The sequence below is a fragment of the Lytechinus pictus genome, chromosome 1 (assembly GCF_037042905.1).
Source record: "Lytechinus pictus isolate F3 Inbred chromosome 1, Lp3.0, whole genome shotgun sequence".
Lineage (NCBI taxonomy): Eukaryota > Metazoa > Echinodermata > Echinoidea > Temnopleuroida > Toxopneustidae > Lytechinus > Lytechinus pictus.
The window spans coordinates 12,307,187-12,322,918 of NC_087245.1; the positions used below are offsets into that span (position 1 = coordinate 12,307,187).

Below are 15,732 nucleotides of genomic sequence, written 5' to 3' on the forward strand. Positions count from 1 at the left end.
AAACTGAGAAAATAGAGAGATTTGCCTGAATTTGGTGAAAATATATGGTTTCATCAAATTACTACATCAGGAATTATCAAGAAATATCAAACAGCTCTAATATACAAATAAATTAAAAGATTACTTTGGAAATTTTCTCTTAAATGTTGGCCTACAAGAAAACATTGACCAATCCATCTGGTCAAATAGAGTAGTTCAGAGTCCAATTCTGAACCCTACCATGGGATTTCATCCAGCTTGGTTTCACCAACAGGTGTGTCTTCATCAGCCAATGACTGTTTATCTTGATATTCTATAGCCTCTTTAATCCTCTTCAATACTACATGTATTTCTTATTTGAATAATAGTGACAAAAACAAAGACGATAATAATAATAATAATAATAATGGTACTATTGGTAGTAATGATAAAGAAGATGATGAAAATGATGATGATGATGATGATGATGATAGCATCTTATTTATCATAGGTAGCCACTTCAACTATAATCGCTCTTGCAGCAGGCTTGTATATCCCTTCTCTCTCCTGAAATATTAAATCAATGCCAGGCTAAAAGGAAGTAGGTCCCAGTTTACAAATATTTTGATATTCACAATATGCCAATTATTACATCTTTGTAGATATAACCATGTGCTTGTCTTACCAGATCAGAGGCACAATGGAGAAAGAATAGAAAATCAAACACAAGTCCCATCTCATTTTTATTTGATTAGAAATCAAGTTCTATTTCATTTTGACTTGTTTGATAGTTAGTTTCTACAACAGGGTACAGTTCAAATTATTTGAAAAAGGCTGGTGATGACTTGCCTAAAATCAATGACTGCCCCCCCCCCTTCCCCTTCAGGAAATAACCCAATATTAGGCCAACTTAATGCCATTTACAATCTCAATATTTACTAATATGTCAACAGGTGCCATTTACAAGATAAAGAAATCAGGTTATTAGCCGAGTACAACCAAGTATAATCAATGTAGTTTATTAAGATAAGAGATCTATATCAAAATGAAATGCAATGGTGGTGGATGAAATCTGAGATATTACATATATTTGCTGGATACATTAATTATGGGACAAAGAAATGACGTAGAGGAATCATCGAAGAAGGGAGTTACAAATAGAAGAGGGAGGGAAAGATGAGGGAAGGAGGATGTGAGGAATGGTGGGTGAAAGTGAAAGGAGGGGAAAGGGAGAAGAGGGTAGGGCATGAAGTTAAGGAAGAGGGGGGGAGTAAACAAGGGTGTGGAGGAGACAAGAGAATTGAGGAAATGATAGATGGGAGGAATGGTAGTGAGAGTAGAGGGAAGGGCGGAAAGGGAAGGGCAAGAGGGGAATGAAGGAAGAGAGTCAACAACAACTCCAAAGTTTCATACATTGCCTTGCTGGCGCAAATGATTTATTGACCACTTTGTTAGCGATTTCAGGTAAACAATGCCATGATTGATGAATAAAATTCCTTTACAATCCCATACTGAAGCACACAATTTAGCTCCAGATCAAACGATAAATGGGATGAATAATTGTTAATGTGTGGGATAATATGTGCAAATGGAAGCTTCAAATAAAATACTGTAGTACCATTTACACTCAAGGCGAGTGTCTAGCACTCTGCTTTTCCCTGACAACAAAGGATTTTTATTCCTAATTTCTCTCATGCCTCTTAACAAACGTCCATTTATCACACACTTTACGGAAGGGTTGACCACGTAATCGCTGACAATGTTGACATTATGGGAAGAGCATGACAAGGGCTACAATTAATTGAGGAAATGAGGGAAGATGGGGGAATGGCAATATTTCAGGCAACAAATAAGGGAAAATAAGAATACAGACACATTTCAAAACAAATTTGGGTTCAGATATACTAATTCATGCACTTAACATAAAACAGTAACGACCATTTAAATAATAAATTGCAAAAACGACTATGCTATATATTTCTCTTCTCTCTTTTACCTCCCCCACACCCATCGATTACTAAATTTTATCATTTATTCCTATTTATGATCTTAAGACAAAGATTCAAAGGTAAATCTTCCAATTTCTAGTCGAGCATGTTACAACCTGTGATTCATGGCAACAGGAAAGAGAAAATTGCTTCTTATCATGGAGCTATTATCATCTAAAGTTAAAAATGGACAAGAAAGTTGAGAGGAGAGGAGAGATGGGGATAGGAGGGAGGGATCTGGAGGGAGGTGCTACAATTACAGCCTTGGATTACATCTCATTGTTTCATAATTAAATTTGAATACATTAATTATTTTTTTCATTAAAAAAGAAAGAAAAATTTGCAATAGAAAATAGACGATGAAAATAAATCATCTCCTCCAAATAATGGATGCTTTAAAGCATACTGGTGTCATTTTGTAGTTCCTCAGTTCAGTCCCACTGCAACACGTGAACACAAACATTAGGTAAGTCTGCAAACTAGACTCTAAAAAAAATAAAATCATACACTACTATGATGTAAAAATGTTGAGGCATGCTTACACATTGTACAGGAGACAAAAGTTAAACAAACCCACGAGGTTTGCTTCTGCACTCAAATAAATCAACCTTTCAACTAAATGTGACATATGAGGACACCTCAGAAGGTGAAATATGCACAAATATTTAGGAGATGAGGAAATTAGTGATGTAGCAATGTGAAATTAATTGGTAAAGAAAACTTAAGAATCAAAGTGTAGGCAACTGATTGAAAAAGGGACTGGGAAGAAAACTGACTAATTATTTAAGTAGAAACATAAATATGCTTGATGAATGTGATAATAAATGATGAAGTTTGATAAATCACATATTGATTAAATTACAGAACTTTGAATGGAACATCAAAAACTACTACATGTATATGAAAATGAACAAGAATAAATAAAATATGTCAGTACTGAAAGAGTATAATTTCATCATCATGCACTCGATCTTCGCTTGGCAAATAATCATAAATGTCAAGTAGTTGTACTTAACATTTGCAAAATGATTGCTGCTTTTGAATACCTTAATTGCTTTCTCTTCCATTCATGAAGTTGTGATAAAATACATTAAAACATCATTCATTTATTTTTAATCGACATTTGTTTGAAATAAAAAGAACCCTCCCAAATATGAAAGTATTGATTAATATAAAGAACTTACCTTTTTTGCATTCATTTGAATTTTCTCTTTGGCAGTTGCTGACTCTCTTTATACAAAGTAAATTCTTTTTTTTTCTTCTATTCATCCTCGTCTGGCTCCCCTTCTTCATCTCACCCTTCTTTCTTTTTCCTCTTTTTTCTTCATTTTCTTTTTCATATGCTCTTCTGTTTGCTTTTATGTAATCTCTGCCTCTTTTATTTTTCTATTTCCCATTTCCCCTCCTCCTCCTCCCCCTCCTTTCTCCCCTATAAGCAGAAATTTGAATCATATTATACATGTATTTTCTCTTGAGATATTGCACATTTCTTTCTCCCCTCCATCTTCCTCTTATTCTCAATCTGTTTCCTCTTATGACTCTCTCTTTCTTTTTTTTCTTCTTTTGAAAGCCATCAAAATGCACTGAATCTCTTTGTTGCATGCCAATTTACATCACAAGTTTAGATTGCAGCTGTAGCACTAATGGGCAAGTGACAGGTAATACAGCTTTGGAAGAGATAGCAAACATTGTAAATATGATATCCATAAATAATGAGTCAAATCAGTGCCTTCTCTCATCACACGCATCGGCCATTCAGCAAACATCACAATAATATTTCAGCAGATCAAGGCTACATACACTAATTATTCAATAATATATCCTATGATCTCATCATAAAAAAAGACTGTGCTAGTTTCTACTCACCAGTCTATAGGCAGATGTGAATGCACCAAGGTATGCAACCAGACCAGAAGAAATGAGCACATCACCAGTCAAGTTGATATAGAGTTTACCAAGGTCAGCGGCTGATTGGTTCCATCTAAAATACAGATAATTTTCAATCTTTAATAGGTGGCATTGACAGAAACTTGCAATCAATTCAAAGTATAAATCAATCATATTATATAGATTACTGCTCTTTTCCTTGAAACAAAAATGAAAGTAAACTTTGTAATAAATTTCTTTTAATGCCCAGTTAGAAAGTTTAAATATATTTTCTTTCATTCCATTGTTATAGGTGTTATAGGTTTGTTTAGTTCAATAAAATTATATCAAAATCCACCTTTTAAAAAGCAGTCTTTTTCAGCATGTCCATAGAATGCTTGATGTAATGATTTAAAACATTTGATTAAACTCAATTTTTTGCACAAAATGAATGAGGGTTATTTAAAACTGATAGCAAAACAATTATTTAGAATGAAAATTTTATGCACAGGACAATTAACCTTGAAAGCTTGTAGACAAAATATGAGTTCAGTTGAAAGAGAGGTCTCCTGCTTAAAAACTTACAAACAATATGAATAATGCAGCATCATTGTAATAGTATATGTTGACTGAGTACATCAAATTGAAATTACCCTATTTCTGACATGATGAAGAGGCTATTGTAGAGTCATGAATATATCATTGTGATATGGTAAGGCCCATACTAATAAGTGACTTTTAAATACTGGTATGAAAAATATTCATGAAGGATTTTCTTTCAAAAAATAGCTTTGAAAAATTGGCCCTGTGATTTTTTTTTACCACAGATTTTTAAGAGGTCATGTGGGCTTGAATTAAGCCACTTTGTTTTATGATAATAGAGGAATAATATCACTATTACCTATCCAGGAGGCAGTGTAAAATTCTTTCTTTTTATTTTCATCCATCTCATCTTTTGCTCATGGGGGCAATTTCAAAGGGTTGAGAAATTGACAAACAAGTCGTTGCCCTGTGATTATTTTACTGAACATATATGCCTCTGCTAAAATCTGAAAAAAATTTACCTGTCTTTCTCTCCTCCTAATCCACCAATGAGTTGCTCAGCTCTGTCAAGTTTCTTGGAACACAGATCTACCTGATTCTCAAGATCTAGCTTCTTCTTCTTGTTAGCTTCAAGTTTGTCCTGGAAGAATAATTCAATGGTTTTTACTATCATAAATAGCAATCATTTATAGTGTCGCCACTTTATTAGATCATAGGGTGAGGGGGGCAGCAGAGAGGTCCTCAAACCAGCTCAGTGCAGCAATTTGTAAATCTGATGAAGCTCGTTCCAAGATATACTTCATCATAAATGAAATACAACATAAATTTGGATTCCACACTACATGTACATGTATATGCACAAACATCAAAAATATAAAACATGAAAATTATAAATGATATGTGACCTATTACACAATAAATAAAAATATACATTTATAGAAATATGCACAGGATGACTGACCAATGAGATGACCATATAGATATACTGATTGTACCTATGTATAGAAAAACAAGAGACTTAAAATCTTCAATTGGCTGAAGATATTGAAAGTGATTAATATCTGCTTCAATTCTTTACGAAGCGATGACCCTAAAACCTCATGGCAAAACTACTTTCATTCAGATATACTCAACTAGTTGTAAAACAAGTCCTTGGCACTTTTTAAAAAAAAACATGATCTGACTTACTTCAAGCTTCTTGAGTTTGTCCTGGACTTCTTTGAGTGCTGCTCGTTTCTTCTCCAATCCTGCCATGGCTACCTTCAACTCACCTTCAGCAGCCGCCAAGGCTTCCTGCTTGGGCGCAACCACTTTAGCCACTCTGAAGATTTCAAAGGGGGAAAATGTCAGTGAATAGTTAAAAATTGAAATCTTATTTAAAGGGGAAATCTGATCTTGGTAATGAAAATAGATGTATTGGAAAAGAAAAATAAGAGACACAGAACAGTAGCAGTTTGGAAGAAATTGGACAAGGGATAAGAAATTTATGAATTTTGAAGAAAAAAAAAGCTATCAGAAAAATTCAATATAATCTGAGTATACCAATTTTAGAGTGTTTATAATTGACTAAAGCAACATTTTTTACATTTCACCACTTATCACAACTCAAGACTCTTTTCATAATGAAAGATAACTTACTTGTCATATGAATCCATGGCACGGCACCACTTACAGAGACCCTCACAGGCAGTAGAGGCCTGTCTGATCTTGGCAGGATCAAAGTCTGGATTGGGGATGTACTTGGTACGGATTGTCTTAATAATGTTTGGAGGGATATTATCCTACAAAAAAGAAAGATTAAAATCCAATAACATCACTATACTAATGCGACATCTATACTAAGGTCTGTACCTCATCTTAGGACCTGTTTCATAAAGACTAACAATTATGATGACTTCCCAATACACTATCATGGAAACCTTGATTTTGATTTGCTGCTGAGCCCTGTTATCAAGGTATTCACTATTGTGTTCACCATGCATGCAGTTGCAATAAATACAATAAATAGGCCCTTTATGAACCAGGCCCCACATAGTAAGATTTTTTCAACAATATATCTTTAATCCCTACCATGCTGTGGACAATCAACCTTGCCCAATTATATGATATACATGTACGAACATTATTTAGCTAAGGCTCAGAATGGCATGACAAATCTTAATACAGAAATCTGTGTGTTTTATATTACCTTTATTCTAAAGCAATATCTCTGTTCTCATATATATCCCAGATAATTATTGGAAGATGTTTTTTTTTTCTTCATTTCTTGAATACACCTTAGACAATTTCTTAAAATTTGATAGCATGAAAGTGGTAAATATGAAATATTCTTTTAAGAGCAAGATGGATCAATGTCTATCACAGAGTTCAATCCAATATCTATTGCAAAATGAAAGATGATATGAAGTTGAAAAGATTGATGTAATGAATGAAAATAGATCCATATTGCCCCTTCCATTATTAAAGAGATGCTAAAATAATTTGAGCCAACTAATAATGAATAATAAGATTCATATTTAGATTCAGATATTTTTAAGTTCATCCCAAAATCACCATTGCAACTCACCTTGTCATACTCGTGCAGACTCTGAAGGAACTTCATATCTCCAAGGAGCCTCTTAGATGGACCCCAGAAGTCTTCAATCTTCTTACCGGATCCACCAGGATCAGGGATCCTGTCTGGTTTGAGTCCTTTCAGGATACAGACTGCTTCCATCACAAGTCTGACACCAGCAGGAGGGCTCTTCATGGCCTTTACTACCGTGATATCCTATCAAGGAAAAACAATCATCGATCCATTATAAAACGCACATATGTGTAAATTGCATATTCATGCTCCATGCTACAAATGTCTTGGTCATGAAACTATATGGTGATCACTGATAAACTGATATTTTACTCAGTGCACTCTTTCCTCTTTTCAATCTTCCTTTTGTATTATTTGTATACAGTCTGTGTAATATGGAAATTCTAATAAATAAATATGAACTTAAACCTACACTTAACTCTTATTCCAAAAAGAATACTCTACTTCCCAACCTCCATTTTCTCGCCTTTCCATTTCACTTCTATCTCTATCCAGTTTTATCTCAGTCCTTCCAGGAATTTACACATAGTGCACCGTAAATCACTTCCACAATATCTACCTCTGTTAAGAGCTTTGTGTATCATGTTACTATCGATAGTGAGATCACTGATTTAAACAAAAGTTGGTAGTCCTGTGTAATAGGCAGTAGTATATGAGTCCATACTTGATAACATACATCTATCATTATTGATATAAGACTCCTCTTCCTGACAAACAATGCAGACCATCCTTGACCATCCTACAATGATGCTAAAATTTAATATTCCACAGTTTCCTATTTCAGAATAAGAAGCCCCTGTAGCTATTAGCTTTAATAAATAATTCATTATATAAGCTAGGTCATACATACTATCCAAGTGTCTAGCAGCTTGCAAGAAATAATTTCAGACACTCAACATTCAGTAAAACCTGTGAGTACTGGAGCAGCCCCATTTCTTACCTGTGTTGTTAGGGTATTAAGAGCTGCTAGAGCAGACTCTAAGATGGGTAGAGCTACAGCTAGATCAGCATCACATTCATCTTTGATAGCCTTAGCAGCCATGGCTTGCTTATTGGCCACCTCTTCATCAGCTTTCACAATCTAGAGAGGTATACATGTAGATTACATTTATTAGAACTGTTTGTTACTCTTTAATGACTACAGTAACTTTGAAATAAGGTTCATCATTGATTAGGCATGATGAGTAGTTGGTAGATATTAGCATCATGATCATTACCTCATCACCATCAGACAGCATCATCAGTATCATCAGCATCATCATCACGATCACATTAATTATCATCATAATAATCAACATCATGATCAGTACCATCATCACCATTAATTTCATCTCCATCACTTTCATTATCATCATCAATCATCATCATCATCATCATCACAATCATCAATGGCATCATCAACATCATCATCATCACCAAAGTCACAAACTTAACCAACATCAGTATCACCATCATTATCATCATTAAAGCCTAAATATGGTATACCATTTCAGAAAAATTCAATAATTGTCCAGAAAGATTTTTTTAAATAAAAAACCTTGATACAAATGTGTATCATATTAATTTGAAAAAAAAATACTAAGAAATCATTACCTTCTCTGTCTTTGCAACCTCAATAGATTCCTTCTCGATGACTACCATGATTTCATCGACCTCCTTACTAGCTACCACAAGCTGAGGTTGGAGTTCCTCAAGTTCTTTCTGCATAGTAGAGACTTGAGATGCTGCAGACTGGAGTTTCTCCAAACCAACCTCGTATCGACGCTTGTTACGATACACCTCTCTGAATACATAAGAAATATAAACAATCATGTTAGTTTGCTTTAATGGCATAAGGCGCCTCCCCAATATGTTTGTTTGCTGGGAATAAAATTAGGAATGTTCTTCTTAGGATCGGTTGGAAAATAGGATTCTAAATCTCCTTCCAGGTAAATTTCTAAAAAAAAATTCATGAAACTTGTTTATCAAAAATAACTATATTCTCAAAATATATTACAAATGTTTTCTTAACCAAACAAATTACAGTAGCTTGTTGCAATAGCTTGTAACAGATGATTACAACAGAAGCTATGACTTACTGTCTCTTCTTGTTTAGTAGAGTCTTGAAAGTGTTGATTAATTCCAGGTAAGAGGTCGGAGTCACATAGTTGTGCCTCTCCAGCTCATCTTTGAACTTTTGAGACAGGGTACGTGTTGTGGTGTGGAACAGCTTACACATGTTGATGCAGCCTTCCTTGATGTCATCATCCATTTCAACGTCGTCCAAGAAACGAGATGCAACAGCCTGCAGAGCGTCTTCTGGCCATGACTATAATGAGATTTTAGAAATTATTAATAAAGTGAAATGGATACATGTAGATCTGCATCATTGATCAGTATTCATATAGACCAATAAGCATTATCATTATTCTTCAAATACCTCCTTTAGAGACAGATTCCAATTAGTTTATTTAAGCCATTCAGGATAGAGAAAACAGACAAAAAAATCAGCACAACGATATCAAAGAGCAGTTATGAAGAATTGTTTATTTTAAAGGACATTTGAAGTCACCTTTCCCATCAAACACTATCTTACATGTATATAGAAATTGATAATAAAATGGGGAATTTTCATATCAATCCTTTTTTTTAACTTCAGTAAATAGAAGTATTGTATATCTCGATTACACACACAAATAAGAGTATGAATTTTATCTCTACATGCTACAAAGATTTACATGCAAAACAGAGACCAGTCCCATAACATAAAGGTTAGCAATTAATCATATGCTTGATTTTCACGACTGATTGTACATTGTAGTCAGTACAATCAATCGCAGAAAAATGTTGTACGATCATTGCTAAGCTTTGTATTACGGTCGCTAAATACCAATGACAAATCAAGATCACCGTTGCATGTGCACTCTAGTTTAAACTACTGACGGGGAGTCAATCAGTGCGTTTCTTTCATATTTGCAATTCATCGCAAACCTTTGTCTTACGGAGCCCAGGGGAGGGTTTCATGAAAGGTTTTTGTCAGTGATTTCCACTGACTAGCATGCTCTCAGCCAATCAGATCACTAACAAAACTGAAAGGCTCCCGAAAATTAAGTGGATGAGTGTACCTGAAACCAATCGATGGTACAGCAATTGACAAGAGATGGGAACTTTCTAAGTCTGTTCCGAAATGCATCTCCAATGGGACTCATAGCCAAGACCACATGAAGCTGCTCTCTCACACGCTCAATAAAAAGATTGAAGAGTTGGATAGGAGAACCATCGGTCTGTTTCGACTTGTCACGTTGCCTGAAAAAAAGATGAATAATTTTCCATTAATCAAGGATGAAATGAGGAATCTCACCTTTTAGAACACATACTGTCTTATAAATACGTACATCAAAAAAGTAAAATCAGTACATTGATCTGGGGTAATGTATTTAGATGGAATGGAATGGTGCAAGTTTTTTTTAGTACTGGGTCTTACCACTCCAAAGGAGTTTCAATATTATTAAGAAAGAAATTATCTCTAGAAATTGTAAACGTCTATGCCAGTTATTTTTCTATGTTGTCAGATTTCAAGAGAGAATTAGTCATTAATTTGAGATTTCTTTAAAAGAGTAATAAGATAAAAATAACAGAAAAAACAGTACAATGAAATCAAAAGCTTGTGAAATGTGAAACTAATTGTATATATTGTTTGTGTTTGTTTATTTATTTTAATGTAATAAATACCTCTGATGAGGACAAAAAAAATAGAAGAGCACCCTGAACTGAATCGTATTTTCAAAACATCAGTGCTCAGTAATTTCTGCTGAATTTCTTAGCAAATAAGCACAATAATACAATACCCATTTAAAACCACAATAAGAGAATCATCTAACCTGGAACAAGCCAATATAGAATATGTAATAATTTTGCTAATGGGTATTAAAAGCAATACATTTATTAATTGTATCATTCATTTCTTTATTAATTTATTCATGAATTAATTGAAAATGCCAGCTCAGTTGAGACTCTGGTCACTCAAATAATTGATATCAAGAATAAATCATGAAGTGTGAAGGATTCATCAACTATTGAACGTGATTCAAGGTGATTCACTTAATATACTAAATATCACATCAGTATCAATGATACTTTATAGTATTTATATGATATTTTATGATACAGCGCGTCCCCAAAAAAATGTCCCTCTGACGTAGGGCTGAATTAATTCTAAAATGTGGTAGTATTCTCAAATAAATGTTCATGAGTAGAAAGCTCACTTCATGATCTAACTTTTATGAAAATTTCATTGGTCTTGCTTCAGCGATTTTGAATACACACTCTGTTACGTAACAGTTTTGTAGTTTAGGCCATTCCAAGTTTGCAGCATTGGTACATTTCTGCATTGTCTATGGCATGTTAACCCCCATTTTTACATCTAGGATCTGAGCAGGGATATTTCCCTAATCATATCCAGGCTCATCAAATCATAAACTTTGGCATGTTCAGAAGGACAAAGAAACTTTAAAAAAATAAGTTTTTTAATTATTGATAAGGGGAATCAGTGTACTAACTTGAAAGAAAATGTGAATGATGGATGAGTAAAATAAGCTGAAAATTAAGGGGAATCCACAAGTTAATCACCCTTCACGAAAAAAACTTTATTAGAGAAAAATTTGACTTTTTTCTTTTAAACAGTTACATTGAATTAACTTGACTTCAGTAGCTTATTAATTAACAAAAGGAATGAAAACAAAAATGCAGTATTGTTGGAATTAGGCATGAAACAGACATGACCCGTTTCTCAATCATTGTGCATCTCCCGTTATTAAATATGAAATGAACTGTCAAATACTGTTTTTGCCCTTCTGACCGGGCTTTCTGAACATGCTCAAGGTTGTGATTTGATGAGCCTGGTTAGATCATGGAGATTTCCCTGGTCAGATCAGGGAATTCCTTGGTCAAACTTGGAATGGGCAAAAAAGCACTTCTGTTACATAATAGACTGTGTATTCAAAACCACTGAAGCGAGACCAATTAAATTTTTATAGGATTTAGAACATGAGATGAGCTTCCTATTTTCATACATTTCAATGAGAATAATTCTTGTTTTTGGAAGTAATTTAGCCGCATATCAGAGGGACATTTTTTTTGGGACGCGCTGTATATTGAAAATGTCATTTGGAATATGTAGAGTGCATATATTCAGATCAAAGAGTAGAAGGTACCACAAGTGACTTCTGTTTTGCTAAATTCTATAACTAATTCACTAATGAACTTGACTTTTCATGACAACAAAGAACATTACTATGCAGCTGATTGGGATGTGTAGTAAATATTAGGGAAAGTCTTTCAAATCAATGGTCACTGTCGTACAATCTACATGTACATCTAATCAGCATATTCTACGGGGAGAATTGAACACTCTCGTGAATGGCTAATTGATTATATGCATTTAAATATCTACATGACGGGCAATACTGATTTTAGGATAACATGATATAAATCAATTTCAAAAAGTAAAATTGATTTCAAACTACCTACTGCTAATAATAAGTTTTTTTTATAATTACTGCTGAAAAAGAAAACATACGTGGACTATAAACTGTAACAAAAACATGGTGAAACAAAGAGGCCTTGAAAATATTGCAGATTGCATTTCTTAGGACAACAGTACAATGACCATAAATATTGAATATGAATATATAATAGAATATACAATAGAATGATAATACATACTTTCTGTCAAGATCATGATGAGAATCAAAATAAAATGAGGGAAAATATTGTAATAAATTATTGCCAAATTCCATTAGTCTCTTCATATACTGTAAAAAGTTCTTCACCTCTGATGCATTAATCCAATACATTCTACTTAACCTAATTTGTGACATATATAATTATCATTTGGATCAAACATTCAAATATGACATACATGTAATAGTGAAAGTTATACACTTTATATAATTTAATAGAAAGAGATAAAATTCACAACCTTCTTGATGTCAGATTTTTCTCAATCTTCCTTTACACACATCAACAATATTTTTAGTTAAATTTATATATTACAACAAAGATAATATCAAGATGGACGATTAACATGTTTTAAATCTGTATATTGCCTTATCAATTTTTTTTTATCAAGTACAATATGCAATACATATTTTGTAAAATGTAATTCTGTAACTCTCTTTTTTCTATTCTTCATATATCACCACTACTATTTCATACTTAATACTGTTTTCTTATCAATGCTGCATAAGTTACCTTCCCATTTCAAATATATTCATTTAATATTTGTTAAACTATTAAATTGTACACATAGATTCAGTTATTGGACTGTGACTCATGCTCAGAATAAACCTTAAATTGAGTCAACTGAATTAATTTGAATTCTTTGAAAACTTTGAGATGAATAATGATGTAAGATATGGAACATGCACAAACCTGTCAATGACTCTCATCTTTTCACATATTTCTGCCTTCTCATCTGTGGCAAAGAGATTTGGAACTTCACCAGCATTTAGAAGGTTATTGATGTCTTCAAGGAATGACTCTTGTTTAATCTAAAACAGGGAAAGAGTCACAAAAATACATTGAAGATCTACTAAATTTTATCTAACTATGAATAGATATTTTTTTACATTTTTACACATACCAATGCAAATTGAATTATATGAGAGCCCAACATTGCTACAAGTCAATTTTTGCTGTCCTATTTTGTGTGAAGACCTACCATCAGAGTTCAAGTTGTCACAGGGTTTTAAATTCAGACTGATGTAAGGAATAAATATACTGAAGTAAAGCCTGATGTTTCAGCTGCTACAGAGTAATTGTGGTTTATATCATTTAAATGACAAAGTAATTTATTTTGTGTCTTTATAAAAAAGTGCGCAATACAAAAGGAATATGCTTAAATCACAAATCAAGATTTTTATCTTTTTTTCTTTGTTCATCAGATAATTGGGGGGTAATTGCATCTTATCATGGAGTGACAACTTTTTGTTCTTACTTATTTTTTTGCTTGTCTGAAAATGTCCAGAGATTTTTGTACTGTAACCCATCTTCTATGTAATCCTGAATTTGCCCCTAAGCCATTTATATATGAGAAACTGGGTGGGAATGCATGATTTATATAAAGGAAAAGAGCAGATGAGTGCAATGTAGAAAGAAGAACAATAATGACATCATACCTGTGTGTCTGAGAATAAGAATACTCCATGTTGCTCTCCTTCTGTTGATTTCCTCAAAATGACCTTCAGGTCTTCATGCCATTCAACTGATGTGTAGTTCTTGGAGATTTCAACCTGTTAGAATAATCATTTCATCAAATCTTGTTAAACTATTCTTTTATTTGAAATGTACTACAACATCGAAAACAACCATATTACCATGATTTGCTGACACAGAAAGACCTAAAATAACGCTACATATTTTGGCTTTACCACATAAGCTGTCCAATCTCAGACATTTCTTAGCCTGCTTATGGCTTTGTTTATCAAGGGGAATGAGTTAATGAATGTATGATAGAAGGGGATGTGTGGGATATACAGGACATTACGTAACATCTATTGGTTATAAAACTCTATTCCATTCTGAGTGATGGACATCAACAATGACTAGGTTTACATCCTAATGGTGTCATATTCCTCATGAAAATACTGGATAATACAAAGGTGTACATTGCACAACAACAATTTCTATAGCGACCATTCCAACCCCATAAAAAACATGTCAATAGTATTTGAAAAGAATTATTGCATCCACAATAAATGGTTGGATATGAAAATCCAATTGTGCATTTCAGTGGTTCTTATGTAGAAGTATAACATTCAATATGACTGACTCGCCTCAAAAAGTTCATAGTCAGCCATGTGACTAGCCAGATGGGTCAAGGAATGACGTCCGCTACCACCGACACCAACTAGAAGACAATGACCTTTGGGTTGCTTGATCACACGTGATATCCTTGATACGTGCTCAATAGCAAACCTTCATAGAGAAAATATCAAAAGATTCAATGAGGAAACCCAAAAATACCCACTCAACACAAGAAAGTGTCTTTGACTTAATAACAAATTGGTACCTACATGAACTTCAATTTCTATAAATTTGCTCCAATGTAGTATATACTCATAACAGGGTATAAGCACTTGACTTTTTTTAAAAGAGTGAATGTTGAGTGGAGCTTTTAAGCTTTCTCTGAAAAAGAAAATAGTGGAATTTTCAAATACAATTTGATCAATTAAAAATTATTCATATGACTGAATAGAACAAGTAGTACAGAGCTTAAATTGTCTAAATGTACTTTAGCTAGTGAACCCAGTGCAGTCAGTTATCAAGCTGAAGATGAATTCACTGAACATCCAGCAATGTGCAAATGTGTATCTCCCAAAACGAAGCAGCCAATGTATTGACTGACTCACCTGAACATAACTAAATTCATAGGTTTCTTGCTCATGGCGTTAAACTCTTCCAAGTGACTCTCAACAATCACCCTCAGCTTCTCCACGTCCAACACCTCAATGTAGTTCTTATTCTCATTCTTAGGATCGGTGAAGTCACAGAACATCAAACTACGGAGGTCATCCTCCTCAACTTTTCCGTCTTGGTTGGAGTCTAGATGGGTGAAGAGTGTGTGGAAGTCTTCTTTCAGATGGCTCTTCATGATATCCATTACACAGTTCACCGTCCATTTGCGATCGTTGTCATCCACGAGACGATCGTAGTATACTCGGAATACCTGCAGGAATGTTGTGGAATGAACGGCCCGTGAATAACTTCCCTTCTAACTATATTTCTACTATATTTCTACTAAATTTCAGA

The 15,732-nt window shown here is 33.8% G+C and overlaps 1 protein-coding gene across 2 annotated transcripts in view; it reads right to left on the reverse strand.

The window, feature by feature from the left end:
- Window positions 1–3,283: 3,283 nt before the first annotated feature.
- LOC129255225 (dynein axonemal heavy chain 7-like) overlaps window positions 3,284–15,732 on the reverse strand; it is a 55,093-nt gene continuing 42,644 nt past the window's right edge. For both annotated transcript variants that reach the window (XM_054893696.2, XM_064096163.1), the window contains 13 exons: window positions 15,333–15,649; window positions 14,757–14,898; window positions 14,100–14,213; window positions 13,354–13,472; window positions 10,047–10,227; window positions 9,021–9,250; window positions 8,536–8,725; window positions 7,883–8,023; window positions 6,922–7,125; window positions 5,994–6,136; window positions 5,544–5,676; window positions 4,877–4,995; window positions 3,284–3,927 (listed from right to left, as the gene is read on the reverse strand). In XM_054893696.2, coding sequence (XP_054749671.2) covers window positions 3,798–3,927; window positions 4,877–4,995; window positions 5,544–5,676; window positions 5,994–6,136; window positions 6,922–7,125; window positions 7,883–8,023; window positions 8,536–8,725; window positions 9,021–9,250; window positions 10,047–10,227; window positions 13,354–13,472; window positions 14,100–14,213; window positions 14,757–14,898; window positions 15,333–15,649 — 2,163 coding nt within the window. In that variant the 3' untranslated portion in view covers window positions 3,284–3,797. The remainder of the gene's footprint in view (window positions 3,928–4,876; window positions 4,996–5,543; window positions 5,677–5,993; window positions 6,137–6,921; window positions 7,126–7,882; window positions 8,024–8,535; window positions 8,726–9,020; window positions 9,251–10,046; window positions 10,228–13,353; window positions 13,473–14,099; window positions 14,214–14,756; window positions 14,899–15,332; window positions 15,650–15,732) is intronic.